General features: G+C 44.0%; 3 protein-coding genes across 4 annotated transcripts; all 3 read left to right on the top strand.

Annotated features, from left to right (window-relative positions):
* Nucleotides 1-959: 959 nt before the first annotated feature.
* On the top strand, nucleotides 960-9,149 carry LOC148833956 (butyrophilin subfamily 1 member A1-like). The gene is made up of 8 exons (XM_088917094.1): nucleotides 960-1,752; nucleotides 2,149-2,496; nucleotides 3,043-3,324; nucleotides 4,099-4,206; nucleotides 4,942-4,968; nucleotides 5,278-5,304; nucleotides 6,557-6,586; nucleotides 7,594-9,149. Exons 1-8 carry the CDS (start codon nucleotides 1,677-1,679, stop codon nucleotides 8,121-8,123), a joined length of 1,428 nt encoding a protein of 475 aa, XP_088773220.1. The 5' UTR covers nucleotides 960-1,676; the 3' UTR covers nucleotides 8,124-9,149.
* A 3,289-nt stretch (nucleotides 9,150-12,438) lies between these two features.
* On the top strand, nucleotides 12,439-18,021 carry LOC148833955 (butyrophilin subfamily 1 member A1-like). Its single transcript, XM_088916156.1, has 7 exons — nucleotides 12,439-12,786; nucleotides 12,952-13,233; nucleotides 13,648-13,755; nucleotides 15,055-15,081; nucleotides 15,417-15,443; nucleotides 15,526-15,552; nucleotides 16,649-18,021. The coding sequence occupies exons 1-7, from the start codon at nucleotides 12,732-12,734 to the stop codon at nucleotides 17,155-17,157; spliced, it is 1,035 nt and encodes a 344-aa protein (XP_088772282.1). The 5' UTR covers nucleotides 12,439-12,731; the 3' UTR covers nucleotides 17,158-18,021.
* A 1,350-nt stretch (nucleotides 18,022-19,371) lies between these two features.
* Nucleotides 19,372-24,877, top strand: LOC148833954 (butyrophilin subfamily 1 member A1-like). 2 transcript variants are annotated; one of them, XM_088916163.1, is made up of 9 exons: nucleotides 19,384-19,661; nucleotides 20,216-20,287; nucleotides 21,320-21,667; nucleotides 21,833-22,114; nucleotides 22,529-22,636; nucleotides 23,071-23,097; nucleotides 23,423-23,449; nucleotides 23,530-23,556; nucleotides 24,819-24,877. In XM_088916163.1, exons 2-8 carry the CDS (start codon nucleotides 20,218-20,220, stop codon nucleotides 23,538-23,540), a joined length of 873 nt encoding a protein of 290 aa, XP_088772289.1. In that variant the 5' UTR covers nucleotides 19,384-19,661; nucleotides 20,216-20,217; the 3' UTR covers nucleotides 23,541-23,556; nucleotides 24,819-24,877. The 2 variants fall into 2 exon arrangements, with proteins under 2 accessions (XP_088772288.1, XP_088772289.1); XM_088916162.1 differs by lacking the exons at nucleotides 23,530-23,556; nucleotides 24,819-24,877 and having other exon boundaries at nucleotides 19,372-19,434; nucleotides 23,423-23,477.
* Nucleotides 24,878-24,945: the final 68 nt, after the last annotated feature.

Below are 24,945 nucleotides of genomic sequence, written 5' to 3'. Positions count from 1 at the left end.
CTCTCTCTCTCTCAGGGGTCGGTCTGCCTGCTGTTAATGAAAGACAATAAACACCCTGGAGGGGAAACCAAGTCTCTCATCCTCACTGCCGTTCTCTCGTTGCTGAATCTGGGATGCAGGGTGGTTTACTGAAATATCCAGTGTATATCCTCAAAACCTTCCTCTTCAGGAGCGAGACGAAATGTGGAGACTCGTTGGCTGGAACCATTTCTTGATTAGTTTTGTGTTTTTTGAGCAAGTAATGGCTGTGACCAAGAACTTACTCCACATCAGTCAAAGTAACAGTCTTCACAATGAAGTAGCTGACAAAACCCTAGCTGCACATTTCCATTAAAAGAGGCCCTTTTATTTCAGGAAGGTAGTATCGATGAATACGCTGTTTGGCCTGTAAAAAATATTTTTATTTGATACCAGCTTCAAGTCAGGTTGGCGTTGCAGCCCTGGGTTGAGTTCTTGAGGAGTTATCTGTGTGGAGTTTGCATGTTCTCCCAGTGTTCATATGGGTTTCCTCTGGGTGCTCCGGTTTAATTGGCTTCTGGGAAAAACTGGCCCTGGTGTGTGTGTGTGTGCCCTGTGATTGAGTGGCATCCCGTTCAGGGTGTACCCCACCCTACTCTAGTTGCTTGCTGGGATACGCTCCAGCTCTCCCTGCAGCCCTGAAGTGGATAAAGCAGATAGGAAACAGATGGATCGCCAGGCGTTTTGTAACGGAGCTGTGCCACATCAAAAGAAAAATATGGGTCTCCCTCGCTCACTATCCCTCATTTCTCACTTATACAATCTCCTCTACAAACACAGAGCGTGCAGGATTCATTCTGTTCATTCTGCTGGAGAGAGTTTAAGCGCAGCGCCACTTTCGGTTTCGGGCTGGGTGTGGATGTGTTATTCAGCAGGGGGCTGGAAGGAGGAACAGCTGCAGGGCTGAGATATCAGCCTCCGGGCTGTGTCTCCCCCTGATACTGTGTCGTCAGTGCTGCTTCATCTTCAGAGCTGTGTGAGAGACACTCCTCACTCTGGGATTCTCACTGGGAGACTGTCTGTGTCGTCAGTGCTGCTTCATCTTCAGAGCTGTGTGAGAGACACTCCTCACTCTGGGATTCTCACTGGGAGACTGTCTGTGTCGTCAGTGCTGCTTCATCTTCAGAGCTGTGTGAGAGACACTCCTCACTCTGGGATTCTCACTGGGAGACTGTCTGTGTCGTCAGTGCTGCTTCATCTTCAGAGCTGTGTGAGAGACACTCCTCACTCTGGGATTCTCACTGGGAGACTGTCTGTGTCGTCAGTGCTGCTTCATCTTCAGAGCTGTGTGAGAGACACTCCTCACTCTGGGATTCTCACTGGGAGACTGTCTGTGTCGTTAGTGCTGCTTCATCTTCAGAGCTGTGTGAGAGACACTCCTCACTCTGGGATTCTCACTGGGAGACTGTCTGTGTCGTCAGTGCTGCATCATCTTCAGAGCTGTGTGAGAGACACTCCTCACTCTGGGATTCTCACTGGGAGACTGTCTGTGTCGTCAGTGCTGCTTCATCTTCAGAGCTGTGTGAGAGACACTCCTCACTCTGGGATTCTCACTGGGAGACTGTCTGTGTCGTCAGTGCTGCTTCATCTTCAGAGCTGTGTGAGAGACACTCCTCACTCTGGGATTCTCACTGGGAGACTGCCTGTCTGTTCCAGGGATGAAGTTGGAGTTGGAGTCAGTATGGATTCTAATAATTCTGCTGTCCTTTCTCCAGATCCCTGTCTCAATATCCGGTACCGTGAGGAGTGTTTTCCTATTGTGAAGAAAAATACATTTGGGCTCAAGTGCCATGATATGCTCAGAAAGAAAATAAAGTTTGATATGTGACTAAAAATCTGATTAAAGGAATAAGGAAAGCAAAAGAATGAAATTAGAAAGAACTTGCAGTGTGAGATGGGCATTAGATTTCTTGGATCACATGCATTGAGGGCTTTTGTAGGATAACCTTTGTGTCCCAGGAGGGTGCATGTAGATAAGTTCTTAGCCTATCTTAGAATCAAAATTTGGGTTAATTGTGAAATCACATGAAATCGTAAGCAATCCGTTCAGTTGTGGCGCTCACTGTGGCACTAATTGTTCTAGTCCAAAGACGATGACGACCCCTGACTTCATTCTATTTCTCTTCCCAGAGACGTTCCGGGTTCTGGGCCCGGCGGGTCCTGTTGTTCCTGCAGCTGGTGAAGACACTGTCCTACCCTGTTACCTCTCGCCCAGCATCAGTGTGCTGGATCTGGAGATCAGGTGGTTTAGAGGGGACTTCTCAGAACTTGTATTTTTATACCGTAAACATAAGAATCTCTTTGATTATCAGCTCCCGTCCTACAAGGGGAGGACTGATCTCTTCCCAGAGGAATTCCCAAGAGGCAACGCCTCTCTAAGCCTGAAGGACGTGCGAGGAACCGATGATGGCCTGTATACCTGCCTGGTCCAGTCAGCAGACTGGTACGAGGAAGCTGTGATTGACTTAGCTGTGAGGGGTAAGTCTGTTCTGTGACTTGTTTTCTATTGTGTGGTGTTGTTACTGCAGTGTCACTTAATGTCAAATAAGTCACTCAATACCAGGCAAAAAAATATGTTGAAACCACGGCATGACGTTACCATCTAGATACCAGACAGCTTTGAGCAAACTCTGCCCAATTCTTCAGCTCAGAAGTCACACTTCCGTGCTAAGAAGTAGGGTAACCTGTAAGGTAAATAATGCCATATTGTTTATGCCAACATGGCCATCTTCAAACTCTTGAAGATCATCAGTAAACTCTTTGATTCACTGCTGTCTCCAAAACAAAACTCTAAAAATGTTGGCTACACTGTAGGGACGTGGCAAAAAGTATTTGTTCTTCATGAGTACAGAGCCACACACAAAGGGGAAAGAAAGGGAAAGACCCTTGGTGTAACTAAACATGTTTGCCCCTTAAAATAAGAAAAAAGAACAGACAGGCTAGCCTGTTAAAGCTTAGAAATCTATTATGTCTGTTTAAAAACTGTCTCTGAAGTCTAAATACCTGTATTCTGACTGCTGCCAGCTCTGGGGACCCAGCCCTCAGTGTCTCTCCACTCCACTGGAGGGGGTCAGACCCAGCTGGTGTGCAGGTCAGAGGGGTGGTTCCCTGCACCTGCGGTGACCTGGACAGACTGGGATGGACAGGATGTGACGTCACTGTCCAGCACCACAGTGGAGAGGGACAGTTGGGGGCTCCTCAGTGTCAGCAGCTACCTCCCGGTCAAACAGGAGTCCAACATCTTCTCCTGCCTGGTGAGAAGTTCAGTGCCTTATCCAGACAGGGGGTCTCTCCTCCACATAAGCGGTGAGTCCTGAACACATTCTGAATATTAGATTGCGATACTGTAACATGCATGGCACTTGTGTAGATCTAGTGAGGCCTCTCCTGTACTGTCCTTGCAGTAGTTCAGGAAATGCTTTTTGAACAGTATTGCTAACCCAGGCTGAATGGCTCGTCCATAATGCTTTCCTGTCTGTTGTTACAGAGCAATCTGACCCAATAGGTGTGAAAAGGTTGCATCATCTGATTTCTACAACTGTTCCCTCTTTCTTCTTGTGCATTTATGTCTTCTGCATCTGTGCTTCATATCTCCACTCTGAACAACTTTTATTATCGACTTGTATTATCGAGTTTGCATTCTGTGACCTGTGCATAGGTAAGGCGAAATGTTGTATTTGATTTGCCTGATGGCCGGGGGAAATTACAAATGGCAAATGGGGAAAATCCAAGGGTATCCAATCCTGGTCCTGGAGGGCGGGTGGGTGAGTCTCGGCGGGTTTTCCTTCCAGCTCGGATCCGAATGATCTCAAGCGGCTTGTTATTGGCTTAAGTGGATCAATTTGGCTGTTTTTTTCCTGACCACCAGGCTGCTGGTGCTTTGAAGAGACTTAGACTTAGAAAATCTGCCAGACCTCCAGGACCAGGGTTGGATGATCATGAACGATCAATCCGGCAGCTCTAGTTAACAGGGGCAACCCTGGAGCAGCCCTTGGGAAAGATTGTAGACAGGCTTCCTAATGCTGTCTATTAAGGATGAAAGCAGAGCTGAGCTATCTTTTCCATGCCGTTGTTTTGCAGAGGACATTTCCCCAGGGCCATCTGGGTGGATGGTGGCTCTCCTCTTGACTCTGATTCTCAGTGTTGGGTTGACCAATCTACTGATTAAGAAGTGGCGGAAACTGCACGGTGTGTTTTTCCACTATCGGCTTGTGTCTGTATAGATGTGTTTTATAAGACCTTTAGGTGGGTTTGAGGATTTTTATTGAGTGTTTTAGGTACCGTCACATCTGGCTTTACCTCTAGGCTGAAAGCCAGCCCTCTGGCTGTAGTTCAAGGAGGCTGGAACCCGTGTGCTGGGTGAGGAGTGAACCAAAGGACAGCTCAATGGGTGGAGATGGAGGGTAGAAGAGATGCATGATATGAAAAGAGAAGGTTTTTGCATATGACATTTCTAGGACCTGTATAGTATGATCCAGGGAATAACTACAATTGTCACAGGTGTCGATAAAAGACGAGCCGTGGAATGGCAGAAGAGCGATAAAGACCCTATGCGTAGCGGCGAGACGGGGGTTAGCCGGGGCTCAGCTGTTCAGGAATGCCGTATAGAAACCTATGCCCTCAGGTAGCGGATGTGGGGCGACCTGGTGCTAGGCGGGTCTCAGGACATCCGAACATCAATGATGAGCGAAGGAGCAGAGCAGAAGCAGGAAGTAAATAGGCTACACAACAAGACACACCAGAAAGACATGAATAATCACAGGGAACTAGGAACAGGAGTGAAGTAGAGCGCCCTCTAGGAGTACAGGGCGTGACAACAATTAAGTACAGCTGGGCAAAAGTGGCTTGGATGTCTTCCATTTAGTGTGACTAAACACTCTCATGTGTGGGTAGAAATGAAAGTGTAACTCTTTTCATTTGCAGATTTTCCCCAGCTTCACAAAGAACTCGGTGAGTGTTTCATGTCCACATTGCATTAAACAAACACAGCAGAGAATTGACAGGTGATGTTTCTCTAGCTGTTCAGATGTACCAACTGGACACTCTTGATCAGTTCCAACTGTGGGTAACCAGAACAGTTTCTGATTTACCAATGAGTTGTAAGCACCACTTCTGGGGGAACTTTTCAATTATAAAGTGTTCAATGCTGTATTTTCTAGTCTAATTCTAAAATACTATAGTTATATATATATAAATTCAATTACTTTATTTACAACAATGTCTTGTTAAGTGCAACTTAATGTATCTGCTTTTTTTCAGACACAGTGACACGTTGTTGTAAATCAGGTAATGTTCACTGTGTGGGACTGGCTAATAATATCCAGCAGCCATATCATCCTGCAACTCACAACTGGCAACCCGCTGAAGCTAAGCAGGTGTGAGCCTGGTCAGTGCCTGGATGGGAGACCTCCTGGGAAAAACTAAGGTTGCTGCTAGAAGAGGTGTTAGTGGGGCCAGCAGGGGCTGCTCACCCTGCGGTCTGTGTGGGTCCTAATGCCCCAGTATAGTGACGGGGACACTATACTGTAAACAGGTGCCGTCCTTTGGATGAGACGTAAAACCGAGGTCCTGACTCTCCATGGTCATTAAAAATCCCAGGGTGTTTCTCGAAAAGAGTAGGGGTGTAACCCTGGTGTCCTGGCCAAATTTCACATTGGCTCTTACCAATCATGGCCTCCTAATAATCCCCATCTGTGAGTTGGCTTCATTACTCTGCTCTCCTCTCCACTGATAGCTGATGTGTGGGGTGCACTATGGCTGCCGTTGCATTATCCAGGTGGGGATCCCCATTACCTGTAAAGCGCTTTGAGTGGAAAAGCAATTATTATTAATATAACAATACTTCAGCACACACAATACAGGATTCGCACTATGTTCTAATTGAGAAAATGTTACATAGTTACACATTATTGGAGTTATAAACCGAAGTTCTAGAGCAGGTCATGCCCTAATCTCACCCACTCCACCCACTTTGATATAAATATCACACTTCTTGCAGATTCAATCCCTTCCTCTGCCCAGTCATCAAACTTGAAGCTGCCCCCTGAATTATTCCTCATTAGACGGGGGATTTCAAAAGCCCCTTCCTAACAGGTGGGCTGGCAGGTTTCGTGAATCAAAGCACACCTCTTCTCCACCAAGAGAAGAATGAATTGGGGTTGGACTGAACTGCTGAAGTTTTTATTGGAATTATTTCACAAGCTCATAATATAAATAATATGTAAATGGAGAATTCATGTTTTATATTTGTAATATTTATGTGATGTAGCTTATTACTTTTTGAATAAAGTTCATGGTTTGCATCACTAACAATGAGCTTTACTTTTCTGTAACGGGAACTGCAAAAACATTTCCTCGCTCTCGTGTACAGGTCCTTTCCCCTGTTGTACTGAGATCCTTTCATGCTGCTACAAGCCACAGCTTCACTGACATACAGATGACAGATAAAACTTTGCCTTGGTCCAATAAAAGCAGTGAGCTCTTCCTTTTCATTAACTCCTGAAACTGCGCTAACAGTGTCTTTGTTTCTGTGTTCTAGAGTGGGAGTGGGTGTGCAGTGCGGAACCCGGTAAGCAGAGACGCTATAATCTGTTATTGCAGCACTAAAAGTCCGTTTTCACACAGTCACTGTAGGGTACTAGAGAGAAGTTAAGGTTGAAGATCTGTTGAAGTTCAAGGCGGCAGCTGCATCGGCAAACATAGGCTGCAGAGGAACAGGTAAAGGTTTATTCCACGCTGGAAAGAGAACATGCCAACGTTTCAGCTCTGGAGCCTTCTTCAGGCTTCATACACTTGCATAAAGCTCCACACCTGAAACGCTGTCTGTTCTCTTTCCAGCAGGGAATAAACCTTATTTGTAACTCGACTGATTTCAACAAAACAGATTCCTGACCTCCCAAACCTATTGTCCCATCACTACTGCCTTTCCCCTCAGCCTCTCCTTGTGGGGAACCAGCCTGACAGCAGGGCTTACATGCCCACTACCAGCCCCTCCTGCCTTCTTACTGTCCTTGTTAGAGAATTTCTTCTCACCATTGTCTTGGCTTTACTACCCTGAGTCTTCTCTGTCGTTATTGTTGTGGCTGTTTTTAGCTTGGTCAACCAGTTCATCTCTCAAAATCATCGCTAGATCCTCCAGACTGCTCCTGCCCACTGCGACTGCGCAGAATTGTACTGCGGTTCCATTTCGACAGTGCAATCTGAGTTACAGTCCATAAACCTCTGCACAGCACTCCGGACAACCAACCACTGTAACATGCTTCACTGATTTCAACTGCACATTCTTAATGTCATCCTCTGATACGTGCCTGTGTGATCAGTACATAAACTCTGTTTAAGAGTGTGTTCATTATCTGTGCACATCTGGTTCCCTGAAAGAGCATTTGATGTGCTCACTGAATGTTTAAAACAATGAAACCACTTTAAAATCCCCAAAATCATTTTCCCCAAAACAAGCAAAAAAGCTAATAAAAGGTAATTTTGATATGCCTTCCTAGATTGCGATGTCGTATTAAGTGTTTGTATTCCACAGCTGTTGAAGCTGTTTTCCTAAGGCTGTTGACTCTTCCTTCATAGCGGATGTGGCTCTGGACCCTGACACAGCACACTGTGAGCTCATTATATCAGGCAGTGGAAAGGTACTGCGGAGGGGGAACTGGAGAGTTGTCTCTGACAATCCCAAGAGGTTCAACCACTGGTCCGCTGTCGTGAGCAAGGAGGGCTTCTCCTCGGGGCGACACTACTGGGAGGTGAAGGTGAACGATCACTGGACTATAGGAATCACCAGAGAGTCTGCCCTGAGTAAAGGAGCTTTCTCCTTAACCCCCAGGGAAGGTTACTGGATTCTGCAATGTGACCCTTCTCATCTTGTTGTTCACACCGACCCTGAGATCCATCTTCCCCCACATCTGCTGCCTAGAAGGCTGGGGTTGTGCCTGGATGTGGAGGAAAAGCAGGTCTCCTTCTACAGAGTGGAGACCCGGGCACACATCTACACCTTCTCTGACCTGGAGTTCAGGGAAGGGGAGAAGCTCTTCCCATTTTTCCGGACCCTGGATAATGCTAATGTCCTTACTATACTTTCTCCTGCAGATTGCAGAAAGTAGAGTTAATCCCTCTGCTCATGAATGACTCATGCTATTGTATTTCAGTTATGATGGGTATTAAGATAATTTCTTATTTGGCAATAGAAGTAGCAATAATTGTAATAGTAGCTCATCGGTAACAGATGTATCCAGAGTACAGTACTGTGCAAATTCTGGATTACAACGAAGTCTGAGCCCCCAGACTATTGTACCATTCTACAATTTTGACTCAAATGGTTCCTCCACAATTGCACAACAATCTGAAAGGTGTGGTAGGATGCAACATTTTAACAATTGCAGTATATCCTTTATATGGAATACATTGTTACAGTTATTGATGTCTCAAGGATCTAGGTACGACAGTCAAACACTTAGCTTGTCAACATTTGTAGTTTTTAGGAGCTCAAATGAAGAAAGGAACTGAGGTGTTTGCTGAATGGAAGAGGGACTGAGACACTGATCCAAGGAATCGTCTGGTTTACCTTGGTTACTTGAGTTCTGGGTAAATGATTAAAAGTTATCAACAGCTGAACAGCACAGGATAAAAACAGGCAGTCAGGTCCTTGTTCTGACCATCCTTTAAAACCAGATTTGAGTTGCGCATCTAAACCTTTTTAAGAGCTCTTGCCATTCTGTTGTGTTTAGAAAACTCTGATTTCCTGTATAGTGAATCCCTAGGTTAAAAACAGGCTCTCCTGGTTAGTAGATGCGTTTTTAGAACACGGAGATATGTTCTCATTCATTTTGTAGCATCTAGATTATGTATTAGGAGATTTAACTCTTGGTTGTATTCTGATCAGTATGGAAATCAGGATTATCTCTATCTCTATTTTTGGATGTGTTGGATGTTCCAAAGGATTCAAACGCTTGGTAGAAATCTTTGGATGTTATGGTTGATCAGGACGAAGGCCTTGTTTGTAAATAGCATATTTTCAATGCATATTTGTTCCATGTTTTGAATTAATACATTTTTTTCACCCAGTATGTCTGATTTGTTTAAACCATTTTCACAAAAGCTGTGCCAAAGATTAAAGCAAGTGCCTCAAATTATATGAATTGTTTAGGAATATTCTTGCCATAATCTCTAAAAGTTTGGGGTTATGGTTAGTTTAATTGTTTAACCTGCTCACTGTTTCTGGTATTCTCGATTTTTGTAATAACTGTATAATATCAGTTGATGGACAGATACTTTTCTTTCAGACTTTCAATGACTGTATGATCCCCTTTACCTACTGATAGCTGTGTCATTTGTTATTTAGGTGTTCTAAGTCATTTAGTGTTGGCTCTGCTGTTCAGGTTTTGACCTGAGATCCATGGTCTCTTACAGTACTCCCCATGTGCAGAAGAAGGAGTTTCTTCTTCCTGTCCTCCCTGCGTTCCACACCTACATGAACAAAACACTTGTACATGAGGTGTTCCTAATACACACTGGAGTGTTCACTCCCTCATCTACGTGTCAGTAGATCTCCATCCAGTCATGGAAGAAAACCATCTTCTTGGTTCTGCTCCAGACAAGTTCTTAATCATGTGCTGATTTATTTTAAATTTCTATGGTGTGTGTTTTACAATTTGCTTTCAGCTAAGCTGTTAAAATGGGGAATGAGATTTGTAATTTTCAGAAACCTTGTTCCATCATTTTGGTGTCTCTTATAACCAGTTGGACTGAAGCAGAAAGCAACACCGTGCCACAAGAGGGGCTTGTCTGAGATAATGCCAATTCAATTCAATCTGTGTATGTCTGATACAGTGACACTCCCACTGTGGATACAGTATATCTGTTAGTGTCTCCTCCACTTGGTCATGTTTAATACAGTGACACACCCACTGTGGATATATCTGATAGTGTTCAATACAGTGACACTCCCACTGTGGATATATCTGATAGTGTCTCCTCCACTTGGTCATGTTCAATACAGTAACACCCCCACTGTGGATATATCTGATAGTGTCTCCTCCACTTGGTCATGTTCAATACAGTAACACCCCCACTGTGGATATATCTGATAGTGTTCAATACAGTGACACTCCCACTGTAGATATATCTGATAGTGTCTGCTCCACTTGGTCATGTTCAATAAAGTGACACTCCCACTGTGGATATATCTGATAGTGTCTCCTCCACTTGTCTCCAAGCACCAGGCCTGGAACTGTCTGGACAGAGCGTGCAGGAGTCTTTGCTTATTCATTCTGCTGGAGTGAGTTCAAGGGCAGCGCCACTTTCAGTTTCGATCTGGAGGTGGGGGCGATAGACTGGTTCAGCCAGGGGCTGGCAAGAAGAAAGCTGCAGGGCTGAGATATCAGTCTCCGGGCTGTGTCTCCCCCGATACGTCTTCTCCTCCCCTCTACGGAGCCTCATGGCCAGTGGCCGTTACTGACTGCAGGAGGTGTTGCGCATTTAGAGACGGGAGCGATCTGGATTCACTGGAGATCCAGGACAGCAGGAGCAGGTCAGCACTGTCGTCGATATGGATAAAACTAAGAATAGAGCTCTGAACTGATTGACTCTGTAATGACAGAACTTTAAAAGTTACTTTGGTGATAGGGGTATAAAAGAAAGGAACTGAAGGAGAGTTGGGGTCTCTCAATAGAAGTTTCTTAAACCTAAAATGAACTTGGTGTGCCACCACAGTTGTTAGCTTGCCTTATTGGCTTACCTACTCATTTGTGCTCGAAGGTAAGTATCCTATATCTGTGAGATAAACAGTACATCTGATCTCCTTTACTAACACCATGCTGGTAATTGTCTGGAGTAATTGAACAGAGCATGCAGGATTCATTCCCTTTATTTGACTAAAGTGTGTTCAAGCTCAGGGCCATTTTTAGCTTCAGGCTGAAGGTGGGTGTGTAGACTGGTTCAGTAGGGAAATAATAAGAAATGCTATTTTATATAGTGCCTTTTTAAAGGTGGCTTCTCAAAGCGCTTAAGAAACTAAGGAAATTGAGAACTAAGAATACAGGAGAGCTCCAAGTAGACTCATAGAGCAAAACTCTCTACCAGAGCCCGGAACATTGTCAGAGCAAAGCTTAAGAAGCCTGAAACACCTGAGGCTCAACTGGACTGAAGATGCTCAGTGGTAAGATAGACATCAGGTAAATTGATTTAGTGAACTGTAAGAGGACTGCCCGAGACTGGATTATTGTATCGTCTGTGTTGGCTGAGCTGTAGAGCAGTGCATGAGAGATGCTCTTCCCTCTAGGATTCTCACTGGGACCTTGTCTGTCTGTTCCAGAGATGAAGTTGGAGTCAGGATGGATCCCAGTGCTTCTGCTGTGTGTCCTCCAGGTCTCTGTCTTAAAATCAGGTACAGCGAGAAAATGAAAACATTACCAACAGTAAACACAGCAACACAACACGTTGATCAAGATGAGATCATCAGCCAGCAGCTCACAGTCTTGTATCCTAAACTCTACTATGAGCACCAGAATCAGACAGCACTATTATATAATCCAAACATTATAAAATAATAAGAGATACAACATGGCTGATTAGATCATTTCTCTTGTCTCCTGTGACTGACTGGGACTCACACACATGGGCAGAGTTTGGATTGGTGACCTCTGAGAGTCACTGGACACATGCAAACTTATGCCACCAGCTGTCAGGGACATACTTGTACAGCCGTTCTGATCAGTGTGAGCCTCATTGTCAGATCCAGAGGATCCTGCAGGGGGTCAAAGTTTCAAACACTTTGCAGGTGGAAGTGTTACAGGAGCCCATCTGTGTTTCCCATGGTGATTCAAAATTGACCGTACATTGCAAAGACATTCTAGATTCTAAAAGATTGATGGAGAAGGACTTCAAATTCCCCAGCCAGCATGGCATTTAGAAGGATTGATGCTGATCTATAGACCCATGAGCTGGATCTTGAATGAATTAACAGGCCCAAAAGACATCTTAGACCCATGTCATTGAGTCTTGAAATGGGAGCAGAGAATTGTTACTGGGGAAAGGAAGAGAGCACTTCTGATTTATTTCCTGTTTGTGTACAGGAAGTCACGTAAGGGGCCCTGAGTTTAATTCCTGGGATGTTGTGTGTGAGGATTGTGTATGTTGTCCCCATGTTATTGTGGGTTTGCTCTGGGTGCTACACTATTAGATTAAATACCTACTATGGTAGTCGGTTCATTGTCTTGTGAGAGAATTGGCCCTGGTGTGTCTGTCTCTATCTCTGTGTGTGTGTGCCCTGTTATGGACTGGTTTCCACATCAAGAGTGCACCCTGCCTTGTGCCCATTGCATGTTGGGATAGGCTCTGGCTCCCCTGTAACCTTGTGTTTATTGAAGTGTTTTGAAAATGGAGTGATGGATGTATGGTATATTTTATTTCTCTTCCCAGAGATGTTCCAGGTTCTGGGCCCGGCGGGTCCTGTTGTTGCTACTGTTGGTGAAGACACTGTCCTGCCCTGTTACCTCTCGCCCAGCATCAGTGTGCTGGATCTGGAGATCAGGTGGTTTAGAGGGGACTTCTCAAAACCCCTGTTTTTATACCTGAACCAAAGGCCTAGATTACAAAATCAGAATCCATTCTACAAGGGGAGGACTGATCTCTTCCCAGAGGAATTCCCAAGAGGCAACGCATCTCTATTCCTGAAGGGCGTGTGAGGAACCGATGATGGCCAGTACACGTGCATGGTTAAATCAACAAACTGGTACGAGGAAGCTATGATTGACGTGGCTGTGAGGGGTAAGTCTGTTCACTGCCTGGTTTTCTAAAATGTGGTGCTGTTACTGCAATGAGCAACACACACTAGTGACCAATAACAATTATGATGTATGAAGTCTAAGCATGAGGCTATTTGTTTTTTCCATTAATTCTGAGTTCCCCTGTTCCTGTGCTAATTTCTCATAGGTGTGGGGACCCAGCCCTCTGTGTCTCTCCACTCCAATGAAGGGGGTCAGACCCAGCTGGTGTGCAGGTCAGAAGGTTGGTTCCGTAAACCTGCAGTGAACTGGACAGACAAGGATGGACAGGATGTGACATCACTGTCCAGCACCACAGTGGAGAGGGACAGACAAGGGCTCCTCAGTGTCAGCAGCTACATCCCAGTCAAACAGGAGTCCAACATCTTCTCGTGCCTGGTGAGAAGCACAGTACCGCAGCTTGACTTGGGGTCTGAGCTACACATACCCAGTAAGTTGTAAATGTATTTTAATTGCATTTCTTTGATAATACAGTAACAAGCTTGGCACTAGCACAGTGCCACAGAGCTTCAATGCCTGCATAAGTCAAGCACTACTTTTGATTTCAATTATAATGATACTGTATATACAGTATGTGAGCACAGCCAGTGCTCTGAGCTCAGTATTTCTCTCTGGCTGTCTTCCATCATCACTAAAGTTTAAGGTTTATATATTTTCTAAAAACTCCATGTAGCACAACTGCTGTTAGGTGTTGCCTTTTAGGGAATGCAGCAATTTGATTTCTTAAGTATATTGACAAGGCTTGTAGCATTTATTGCTACATAGAGTAGTTTGACCAGCTTTCCTAAAATGCCCTGGTAATATACAGTAATGAATTCAAGTTCTTTTGCTATGTTGTCTGCAGGAGATTTTTCCCCAGGACCTTCTGGGTGGATGGTGGCTCTCATCTTGACTCTCTTTCTCAGTGCTGGGGCAGCTGCTCTGCTGATCATCAACTGGAGAAAACTGCATGGTACACATTTTGCACATGTATTGACCAGGGAATAGGGCCCTATTCCATTAGAGAGTGTGATCATTGCATGCTGTTTCTTACAGAAAAAAATCATATCAAGTATGAATTCAAATGTGACCAAGCATGTGCCTGGGACAGTTCCTGTTCTTCACTGGGACCATCATTAACTAGATTATCTGCTTCTTTGCCTGATTTTAGTCCCCAGACTAGAACACACACTCTCGCCATTGTGAAACTTGGTCACAGCTATAAAGTTCCCCTTGTTGTCAACAGCTGTGTTTTTAAGCAGAATGAGTTTCATTTTCATTTTTTCACGAAGGAGCTCCTTATTAAGAAAGCTCAGCCAATGTGTCTGCCTCCACATTATTTAATGTGATCTGCATCCAAAATCCCATCATGGGAAATGCATTAGAATCTCCATGGCAACCGGCAGAATCTCTGCTTGACCTGTTGGTGTGACTACGAGCTCTGGAAGGAGATCTGTTCCACCTGTATGAAGTTAATTGCCACACTACCTCAGAGAGAGCAGAATATTTAGGATCAGCCCTAATGTGAACTTCCGACCTTCTTCTCTTCGACCTCGTTTGTGGATTTCCATTGTGCTTTGTTCCTGTGCTCTCCTGGCTACAAAGTGGGCTGCTAAAGTCACTTTGACCTGGCACGTCGATTCTGCTGGAGCTCTGTTCCCATGTTTATTTGCCTCCCTCACTTCCTCCTGCTCGTTTACCATGCCGGTCTACTCCAAATGTCTGCTTGCTTCGCCTGCACTTGTGTCTGGGTCTCACTGTCTTGGATTCTTACTCAGGTACGAGCAGTGTTATTACAAGGGTGTCCTTTGCATAATCGTTATAAGGAAAGTAATTATATTGAGTCCAGCTCTTTCTCTTGTACCTTCAGTCGTCACTGACCGTGCAACTTGCTGACAGTTCTTATCTTGTACCTGATCAACAATACAAGGTTGAGTCACGACAGTGCTGCTATTGCACTACTGTGGTGAATGAGAGATCGTTTACTTTGTTGTTCTATCTGTAGGTTTTTCAGTCTTTCCCCATGGTAAGGTAGCTTCTATAGCCCCTGTAGGGTGGTGACTCAAGCACATTATCAACAGATTTGCACAAGTGTTGGTTCCTTGATTGATTGATCAATAGCACAGCTTGATCATATTGAACCTTATCCTTTTTCACAAAGAACTGGTAAAAGACACCAGCAGGACATTCAGCGGTTCTACACTGGAGTCAAAACCAATCATAGTCTTAACTGATTAAAGATGAAATTGTAAATTCTGTTTCTTATTCACAGACTTCCCTTTGCTCCACAGAGAACTTGGTAAGTGTCTTTGTTCCTTTCACTTAAGTGGGAAACTAACAAAACTCATCTTAATGTAACCATCTGAAGACCACAATAACAGACACACTTTTGTAACTCAGTGACATTTCCATTCTTGAACAGCAGTATGGATCACTTCTATGTACTGTATATATGACAGCTATGTATGTTTTATGTTTGACTAGTCTTTATAGACTCCTGACCACATTTCTGCAAATGTTTTTCACTTTGTTCCAGTAACTAATAAGCAAAATCAGCCATTTCCATTTTGATGTGATCAGATCAAGCATCATTGCATCGCCTAATGAGGAATCTTTTTCATCTTGTCTTTCCAGATATAGTGAGACGGTGTTGTAAATCAGGTAGGTACATCCTGTAAGCAAATGCGTTCGATCGTGTTAAGCGTCTGTATGTATTAATACATCCTTTGTGTCTGTGTTTCAGAGTGGGAGTGGCTGCGCAGTGCAGCAGGTAAGCAAGAAGAGTTTTGCTTAATATATTAATATTTCTGATTTAGTAGATTTTAGATTTCATAGCCTGTGTTATCCATATCGAATGTTAACAGAAGGTAAAAAATTTAGGGGTGGTGGTGGTGGTTGAGTGCCGTCGCGTCAGTATCGACTCATGGTGACCCTACAGACAGTTCCACTGTCACTATCCATAGTGTTGAGTTTTCATGGCAAGATACAGAAGTAGATTGCCAGTCCTGCCTTCTGCGCAGATAGTGCGAGTGCTGTTGCCGTTGTCACAGGTATTTGACCCTCCGCCACCAACATCACCCCACACTGCTGCTGCCCAGTATAGGTTATTAGAGAACCTTGCACCCAATGTGGAACACGAACCCACTACTGTCACGAACACGGACTGAGATCCGTGTCAGATCTTGTAGTAGACCCTATGCGATGCGGTAAGAGCTGGTGAAAACAGGAGGCATGGTAAAAGGGAACACACAGGGGTATAATAGTGCACAAAATAATAGTGACAATCCGTGAGACAGTGACCGGGTGAGACAAAGAACGGCATCCAAATCCAAACGGGTCCAAAGGCAGGTCAGGGCACAGTCCGACAGTCCATCAACAAGGAATCCATCCTGGGAAGCAACACGGTTAAAATCCCCGGGAGGGGGGAACACACGGAGAGACAAGACATGGAGGTCCAAGGGTGATGGGGCGAGATCCTCCAGACCCCGGGCTCAGGAAGCCTCCCACGGTCCAAAGACATGCTGGTGGGTCAGTCAGCTTCTGGGGCAAACTGGCCCTGGTGTGAATGTGTGCTGATTTTTGTCTGGAGCATTCCCCTGCGATGGACCTGTATCCAGCCCAGGGTGTACCTGGTCTTGCTGGGAGAGGATCTGTCTCTCCCTGCGACCCTATACATGAAGAAGCAGCTAGACATTGGACGGATATAAACTTTGAATGTCCAGAGCCAGTGGCTGAGGGCTGTTGCTCTGTATGACTGTATGACACAGTTACAGTCTACAATGTTGGTTTCTGCTTCTTTCCTACTCCCAGCTATAGCAGTAAGTATGTTGTCAATACAGGACTTTTTCTGCTTTTCTTCCCCAAAGAGGACTTGACCCTGAATCCCGACACTGCCCAACGGGAGCTGCTGCTGTCGGAGGACGGGAAGAGAGTCCGCAGGGGAAACAGCAGGGATGTCTCTGACAGCCCGGAGAGGTTTGACTGCTGGTCTGCTGCCCTGAGCCAGGAGGGTTTCACCACAGGACGACACTACTGGGAGGTGGAGGTGAATAAGCTGTGGACCATTGGAGTCGCCAGGGAGTCGGTCAAGAGGAAGGGTGCCTTCATCATCCTTCCCCAGGAGGGCTACTGGACCCTGTTTCGGGAAGCTGCTCGACTCTCGGCTCTCACCGAACCCTTGACCTCCCTCTCTCCCAGCCTGCTGCCCAGGACGCTGGGGGTGTTTCTGGACATCGAGGAAAGGCAGGTCTCCTTTTACAAAGTGGAGAGCAGAGAGCACATCTACACCTTCCGCGACATGGCCTTCAACGAAGGGGAGAAGCTCTTCCTCTTTTTCCGAACAATCGATGAAGAAAAAGACCTTGTGATACGATAATATGCAACAATAAACTTTATTTTTACATTAGCATCTTTAAAGGTTTCTTCTCAAATCGCTTTACAGAACAGCAAGAAAACAAAAGGCTTTCCTACTGTATAAATGCACATCCAGTAGGAAAGCAAAGGGGCATACACAGAATCAGATAAATAAAAGCCCTTCTGTGAAAGAAGGTTTTCAGTCTTGATTTGAAAGAAGTCAGGGAAAGTGACTCCTTGATATCCTTGGGGATAGAGTTCCAGAGCTTTGGGGCGCAGCAGGAAAAGGCTGTGTTACCCCTAGGGTGTAGACAAGCTTGGAGGACACACAGGAGTCCAGAATTAGAAGAGAGAAGGTTGTGAGGTGTGGAGTAAGATGATAGTAACTCAGACAGGTACTGAGGTACATGGTTCTGTCTGTCTGAGAATCTGTCTCGTATTACGTGGTTCTTAATAGATGATGTTTGAGGGGCATGAAATACCTACTGATCCCAGTGTGCACCTCAAACCTGGCAAGGTGGAGAGTGGCCCTGGGTTTCATTCCTAGGGTGTTATCTAGTTGTATGTTCTCACCGTGTTCATGAGAATTTCGTCTGGGAGCTCAAGTGTCTTCCTGCAAACCAAAGACTTACCAATGGGTTGATAGGCTTCTGGGAAATGTGGCTCTTGTGTGTGTGTGTGTTGTGTGCTCTGTGAGAGACTGGTGTCCCATCCAGGATTATAAAAGTCATTATTCTTAAGACATGTGTCATGTGTTTTTAAGATAAAACTAATTTAACACTTTTCTATAAGTCATTTATTGAAAGTGTCTGAGCACACTATAATGTCTTATTTGCTGGTTTGGTACCATCAATAATACAGTATGTAATAAAATAAGTAACAAAATAATTGGGGCAATTCGAATCATCTTAAATCCTCTACAAACAAGCAGTTTTAAAGCAGGCCAAGAGCATTACGGGGTGTGTGTCTGGCCCCCTGCAGTCTGAATTCACACTCCTCCCATCTAGACGATGCCTCTGTGTCCCCGGGTGTAAAAGTGAGGCTCAGTCTTTCAACTCCCCTGCAATATCTCTCTTGACATTCTAAAGTAACTCTTCTCTCTGATCTTCTGTTAAAAAATTCAATTCCCAATTCTCTACAATTAAAAATAATTGTTTTGAGAAATTTCAAGCACAGAATGGAGAAATCAGGTATTATTTCCCCAGATCTCACAGAATCACTCTCCCAAACTACAAAAAAAAACATCTTTCACCAAAACCCTCTAGGTGCTTTAAAATACTTTATAAGCACCAGTTACTAGTAATGTTCCAACACTGTCAATTCTTTGTTATTCAAAACACAAGTAAAAATAATAAAATAATAACAACAAAATACAATTACATAATACAAAGAATTTTAACACTTACAAAACACAAAATAAAAGTACTTTCCAAAGTTCTTTCCAAAGTGTTGTTTAAAGTTTCTCACTGTTATTTTAGAAAGAACACACCCCTCAAGACTCTGCTCAGACAAGCTGATTATTAGTGGCTGTGTAGTATAGTAGCTCAGTGCACATAGCTCCCCCTGCTGGACAGTAATTGGACACACCTGCCTTCACTACCTGATTCGCCTCCTGTGGAGTAGTGCCTTCCTCCCCAGCTTTGCAGGGATTTCCCTCCAGTTTTCTCCCACAATCAAAGACATGCTGGAAGGTTAATTGACATCTGGATAAATTAACCAGGGTGGGAGTGTCTGTGCATATTGGTGCAGGGCATCCTGTCCCTGCCCTCTGCTCCTTGTTTGCTAGAATAGGTGCTGGCTCTCCTCCCGACATCCTGAATTGGATGGAGAGATGGAAAATAGATTGATAGATTCATTCTGAAGCATTTTGGGGGGGGCAACAGTTCTGGCATGACAAGCTGTGACAAATCAAAAGAAAGTTAGTGGTCTTGCGTGGCTATTAGCCCTTGTTTTCTACTGATTATTTACAGATCACCCTCCCACACGCCAGGCCTGGAACTGTCTGGACAGAGCGTGCAGGAGTCTTTGTTTATTCATTCTGCTGGAGTGAGTTCAAGAGCAGCGCCACTTTCAGTTTCGATCTGGAGGTGGGGGCGATAGACTGGTTCAGCCAGGGGCTGGCAAGAAGAAAGCTGCAGGGCTGAGATATCAGTCTCCGGGCTGTGTCTCCCCCTGATACGTCTTCTCCTCCCCTCTACGGAGCCTCATGGCCAGTGGCCGTTACTGACTGCAGGAGGTGTTGCGCATTTAGAGACGGGAGCGATCTGGATTCACTGGAGATCCAGAACAGCAGGAGCAGGTCAGCACTGTCGTCGATATGGATAAAACTAAGAATAGAGCTCTGAACTGATTGACTCTGTAATGACAGAACTTTAAAAGTTACTTTGGTGATAGGAGTATAAAAGAAAGGAACTGAAGGAGAGTTGGGGTCTCCCAATAGAAGTTTCTTAAACCTAAAATGAACTTGGTGTGCCACCACAGTTGTTAGCTTGCCTTATTGGCTTACCTACTCATTTGTGCTCGAAGGTAAGTATCCTATCTCTGAGATAAACAGTATATCTGATCTCCTTTACTAACACCATGCTGGTAATTGTCTGGAGTAATTGAACAGAGCATGCAGGATTCATTCCCTTTATTTGACTAAAGTGTGTTCAAGCTCAGGGCCATTTTTAGCTTCAGGCTGAAGGTGGGTGTGTAGACTGGTTCAGTAGGGAAATAATAAGAAATGCTATTTTATAAAGTGCCTTTTTAAAGGTGGCTTCTCAAAGCGCTTAAGAAACTAAGGAAATTGAGAACTAAGAATACAGGAGAGCTCCAAGTAGACTCATAGAGCAAAACTCTCTACCAGAGCCCGGAACATTGTCAGAGCAAAGCTTAAGAAGCCTGAAACACCTGAGGCTCAACTGGACTGAAGATGCTCAGTGGTAAGATAGACATCAGGTAAATTGATTTAGTGAACTGTAAGAGGACTGCCCGAGACTGGATTATTGTATCGTCTGTGTTGGCTGAGCTGTAGAGCAGTGCATGAGAAATGCTCTTCCCTCTAGGATTCTCACTGGGACCTTGTCTGTCTGTTCCAGAGATGAAGTTGGAGTCGGGATGGATCCTAGTGCTTCTGCTGTGTGTCCTCCAGGTCTCGGTCTTAAGATCAGGTACAGCAAGAAAATGAAAACATTAACAACGGTAAACACAGCAACACAACACGTTGATCAAGATGAGATCATCAGCCAGCAGCTCACAGTCTTGTATCCTAAACTCTACTATGAGCACCAGAATCAGACAGCACTATTATATAATCCAAACATTATAAAATAATATGAGATACAACATGGCTGATTAGATCATTTCTCTTGTCTCCTGTGACTGACTGGGACTCACACACATGGGCAGAGTTTGGATTGGTGACCTCTGAGAGTCACTGGACACATGCAAACTTATGCCACCAGCTGTCAAGGACATACTTGTACAGCTGTTCTGATCAGTGTGAGCCTCATTGTCAGATCCAGAGGATCCTGCAGGGGGTCAAAGTTTCAAACACTTTGCAGGTGGAAGTGTTACAGGAGCCCATCTGTGTTTCCCATGGTGATTCAAAATTGACCGTACATTGCAAAGACATTCTAGATTCTAAAAGATTGATGGAGAAGGACTTCAAATTCCCCAGCCAACATGGCATTTAGAAGGATTGATGCTGATCTATAGACCCATGAGCTGGATCTTGAATGAATTAACAGGCCCAAAAGACATCTTAGACCCATGTCACTGAGTCTTGAAATGGGAGCAGAGAATTGTTACAGGGGGAAGGAAGAGAGCACTTCTGATTTATTTCCTGTTTGTGTACAGGAAGTCACGTAAGGGGCCCTGAGTTTAATTCCTGGGATGTTGTGTGTGAGGATTGTGTATGTTGTCCCCATGTTATTGTGGGTTTGCTCTGGGTGCTACACTATTAGATTAAATACCTACTATGGTAGTCGGTTCATTGTCTTGTGAGAGAATTGGCCCTGGTGTGTCTGTCTCTATCTCTGTGTGTGTGCCCTGTTATGGACTGGTTTCCACATCAAGAGTGCACCCTGCCTTGTGTCCATTGCATGTTGGGATAGGCTCTGGCTCCCCTGTAACCTTGTGTTTATTGAAGTGTTTTGAAAATGGAGTGATGGATGTATGGTATATTTTATTTCTCTTCCCAGAGACATTCCGAGTTCTGGGCCCGGCGGGTCCTGTTGTTGCTACTGTTGGTGAACACACTGTCCTGCCCTGTTACCTCTCGCCCAGCATCAGTGTGCTGGATCTGGAGATCAGGTGGTTTAGAGGGGACTTCTCAAAACCCCTGTTTTTATACCTGAACCAAAGGCCTAGATTACAAAATCAGAATCCATTCTACAAGGGGAGGACTGATCTCTTCCCAGAGGAATTCCCAAGAGGCAACGCATCTCTATTCCTGAAGGGCGTGCGAGGAACCGATGATGGCCAGTACACGTGCATGGTTAGATCAACAAACTGGTACGAGGAAGCTGTGATTGACATGGCTGTGAGGGGTAAGTCTGTTCACTGCCTGGTTTTCTATAGTGTGGTGCTGTTACTGCAATGAGCAACACACACTAGTGACCAATAACAATTATGATGTATGAAGTCTAAGCATGAGGCTATTTGTTTTTTCCATTAATTCTGAGTTCCCCTGTTCCTGTGCTAATTTCTCATAGGTGTGGGGACCCAGCCCTCTGTGTCTCTCCACTCCACTGGAGGGGGTCAGACCCAGCTGGTGTGCAGGTCAGAAGGTTGGTTCCGTAAACCTGCAGTGAACTGGACAGACAAGGATGGACAGGATGTGACATCACTGTCCAGCACCAGAGTGGAGAGGGACAGACAAGGGCTCCTCAGTGTCAGCAGCTACATCCCAGTCAAACAGGAGTCCAACATCTTCTCGTGCCTGGTGAGAAGCACAGTACCGCAGCTTGACTTGGGGTCTGAGCTACACATACCCAGTAAGTTGTAAATGTATTTTAATTGCATTTCTTTGATAATACAGTAACAAGCTTGGCACTAGCACAGTGCCACAGAGCTTCAATGCCTGCACAAGTCAAGCACTACTTTTGATTTCAATTATAATGATACTGTATATACAGTATGTGAGCACAGCCAGTGCTCTGAGCTCAGTATTTCTCTCTGGCTGTCTTCCATCATCACTAAAGTTTAAGGTTTATATATTTTCTAAAAACTCCATGTAGCACAACTGCTGTTAGGTGTTGCCTTTTAGGGAATGCAGCAATATGATTTCTTAAGTATATTGACAAGGCTTGTAGCATTTATTGCTACATAGAGTAGTTTGACCAGCTTTCCTAAAATGCCCTGGTAATATACAGTAATGAATTCAAGTTCTTTTGCAATGTTGTCTGCAGGAGATTTTTCCCCAGGACCTTCTGGGTGGATGGTGGCTCTCATCTTGACTCTCTTTCTCAGTGCTGGGGCAGCTGCTCTGCTGATCATCAACTGGAGAAAACTGCATGGTACACATTTTGCACATGTATTGACCAGGGAATAGGGCCCTATTCCATTAGAGAGTGTGATCATTGCATGCTGTTTCTTACAGAAAAAAATCATATCAAGTATGAATTCAAATGTGACCAAGCATGTGCCTGGGACAGTTCCTGTTCTTCACTGGGACCATCATTAACTAGATTATCTGCTTCTGTGCCTTAGTCCCCAGATTAGAACACACGCTCTCGCCATTGTGAAAGTGGGTCATAGGTATAAGGTTCCCCTTATTGTCAACAGCAGTGTTTTTAAGCAGAATGAGTTTCATTTTCATTTTTCCACGAAGGAGCTCCTTATTAAGACTCCAGCAGGACATTCAGTGATTCTACACTGGAGTCAAAACCAATCACAGTCTTAACAGACACTGACTAAAGGTGAAACTGTAAATTCTGTTTCTTATTCACAGACTTCCCTTTGCTCCACAGAGAACTTGGTAAGTGCTTTGTGTTCCTTTCATTTAAGTGGAAAACTATCCAAAATCATCTTAATGTAACCATCTGAAGACCAGAATCATAGACACACCTTGTGACATTTCCATTCTTGAACAGTGGCAGTGATGGATCACTTCTATCTACTGTATATAGGACAGCTTACGTTCGACTAGTTTTTAGACTGCTGACCACATTTCTGCAAATAATTGTGAGTTTGTTCTAGTAACTAATAAGAAACAAATGGTCGTTTCTATCCTGACATGATCAGACGATACATTCAGTATTTGCAGCACCTATTGAAAAATATTTTTCCCCCTTTCTTTCCAGATTTAGTGAGATGTTGCTGTAAATCAGGTATGTACATCATGTAAGAAAATGCATTGTTTTTTTAAGCATATATGTGTATTAACAAATCGTTTGTGTCTGTGTTTCAGAATGGGAGTAGCTTTGCAGGTCTGCTGGTAAGCAAGAACAGTTTTACAAAGTTATGAATATTTCAGATTTCTTCCATTTCTATTTTTTTCATGCAGTTGTTAGAAAAAGTTTGTAATCCCTTTGGAATAATATGTATTTCTTGATTAATTGTTCCTAAAGTGTGATCTGACCTTCAATTAAGTCAACTAACCCAATCTGATTAATCAAGTAATACATAAACAATTGTACTTTTTCATGTCCATATTGAACACATTGTTTAAACATTCACTGTCTATGCTGGAAAAAGGATGTGAACCTCTAGGATAATGACCTTGGATAGGATAGTAACCTGTATTGTCTACATAGAATATAGATTTTGTAATCAGAACTAACCTCTAATAATGACTCACTGCATGTTTATTAACACATTTTTTATAATGCATGTTTTATTAATATGTAATTAAGCTTTAATAACATTAAAATGTAGTTTGGAATTGACAACTGTCTGTCAGCTCTTCTGACTACTACAGTATGCACACTTTTCTGTAAAATTGTGATGTCAAGCTAGGTGCTGTTTTTTTGTACTTGCAAGCTCTGCAGCTGATTTGTACGGCATAAACCTTGACTTAAACTGTGATACTTGGTTTGAAGGGCTCAGCCTGAACTATAATCTCTGATTATAATAGCTCAATTGAGTTGGTCCATCTACAAACACAAACAATAAAACCCACCTCTTTTGTTGGTGCTGAGTTTGTGCCAGTTTGTGCCTTTCAAAGTAGCATATGTGCTGCTTTCATTCACAAGATATACTGTAGCACCTTTTTGGTCACTCAGCCTCCCTACAGTGGCGACAGAAGTATGTGATATTTTAGGAATGTAATATTACATTATCACACTATATCTTGGGAATGAAAGATACACAAAGCAATACAAATACTACTTTCATTGGCACAAACCAGTGCAAAGACAGCACAAACAAAAGTGTTGGGTTTAATCAACTTCAGGGAGCTGTGATCCCCCTTAGAATCACGGGGGTATGTATTTGAATGTTTGCAGAACTCCAAAATATTAAAAAGTGTGATCTCATGTTAAAAGAACACAATCCTTATGGAATCCTTTCGATGATACAACATCCATTTTCCTTTTTCTTTCCAAAAGGTGCTGTATTGGATAATATCTGATTTCTGTGTCTTTCCCTTTCAAACAAGGAACTTCGCAGTGCAGATGATGGAACATATTAAAAAGATGACAAGATGCACTACATTCTGAATGCAATTCAGTGGTTTTTACTCTTTTTTTTTTCCTGTAGTGGATTTGACTCTGGATCCCGAAACCGCGCAGTGCGAGCTGGTGCTGTCAGGGGATGGGAAGAGAGTGCGGTTTGGAGAGCTGAAAGATGTTCCTGACAATCCTAAGAGATTTAATCACTGGTGCTG

This window comes from Atractosteus spatula, chromosome 5 (genome assembly GCF_055471065.1).
Source record: "Atractosteus spatula isolate fAtrSpa1 chromosome 5, fAtrSpa1.hap1, whole genome shotgun sequence".
Lineage (NCBI taxonomy): Eukaryota > Metazoa > Chordata > Actinopteri > Semionotiformes > Lepisosteidae > Atractosteus > Atractosteus spatula.
Note: the sequence above shows the minus strand (reverse complement) of the source record. Positions and strands in the feature narration are given on the sequence as shown.

What these genes read in the sequence shown, in the direction of transcription:
- LOC148833956 (XM_088917094.1), top strand. Translation starts at nt 1,677, where the DNA reads ATGAAGTTGGAGTTGGAGTCAGTATGGATTCTAATAATTCTGCTGTCC. An exon ending in GATCCCTGTCTCAATATCCG is followed by an intron (nt 1,753 to 2,148) that starts GTACCGTGAGGA and finishes TTCTCTTCCCAG; the next exon opens with AGACGTTCCGGGTTCTGGGC. An exon ending in GTCTCTCCTCCACATAAGCG is followed by an intron (nt 3,325 to 4,098) that starts GTGAGTCCTGAA and finishes GTTGTTTTGCAG; the next exon opens with AGGACATTTCCCCAGGGCCA.
- LOC148833954 (XM_088916162.1), top strand. Translation starts at nt 20,218, where the DNA reads ATGAAGTTGGAGTCGGGATGGATCCTAGTGCTTCTGCTGTGTGTCCTC. An exon ending in GGTCTCGGTCTTAAGATCAG is followed by an intron (nt 20,288 to 21,319) that starts GTACAGCAAGAA and finishes TTCTCTTCCCAG; the next exon opens with AGACATTCCGAGTTCTGGGC. An exon ending in GATTGACATGGCTGTGAGGG is followed by an intron (nt 21,668 to 21,832) that starts GTAAGTCTGTTC and finishes AATTTCTCATAG; the next exon opens with GTGTGGGGACCCAGCCCTCT.
- LOC148833955 (XM_088916156.1), top strand. Translation starts at nt 12,732, where the DNA reads ATGGTTAAATCAACAAACTGGTACGAGGAAGCTATGATTGACGTGGCT. An exon ending in GATTGACGTGGCTGTGAGGG is followed by an intron (nt 12,787 to 12,951) that starts GTAAGTCTGTTC and finishes AATTTCTCATAG; the next exon opens with GTGTGGGGACCCAGCCCTCT. An exon ending in GAGACGGTGTTGTAAATCAG is followed by an intron (nt 15,444 to 15,525) that starts GTAGGTACATCC and finishes TCTGTGTTTCAG; the next exon opens with AGTGGGAGTGGCTGCGCAGT.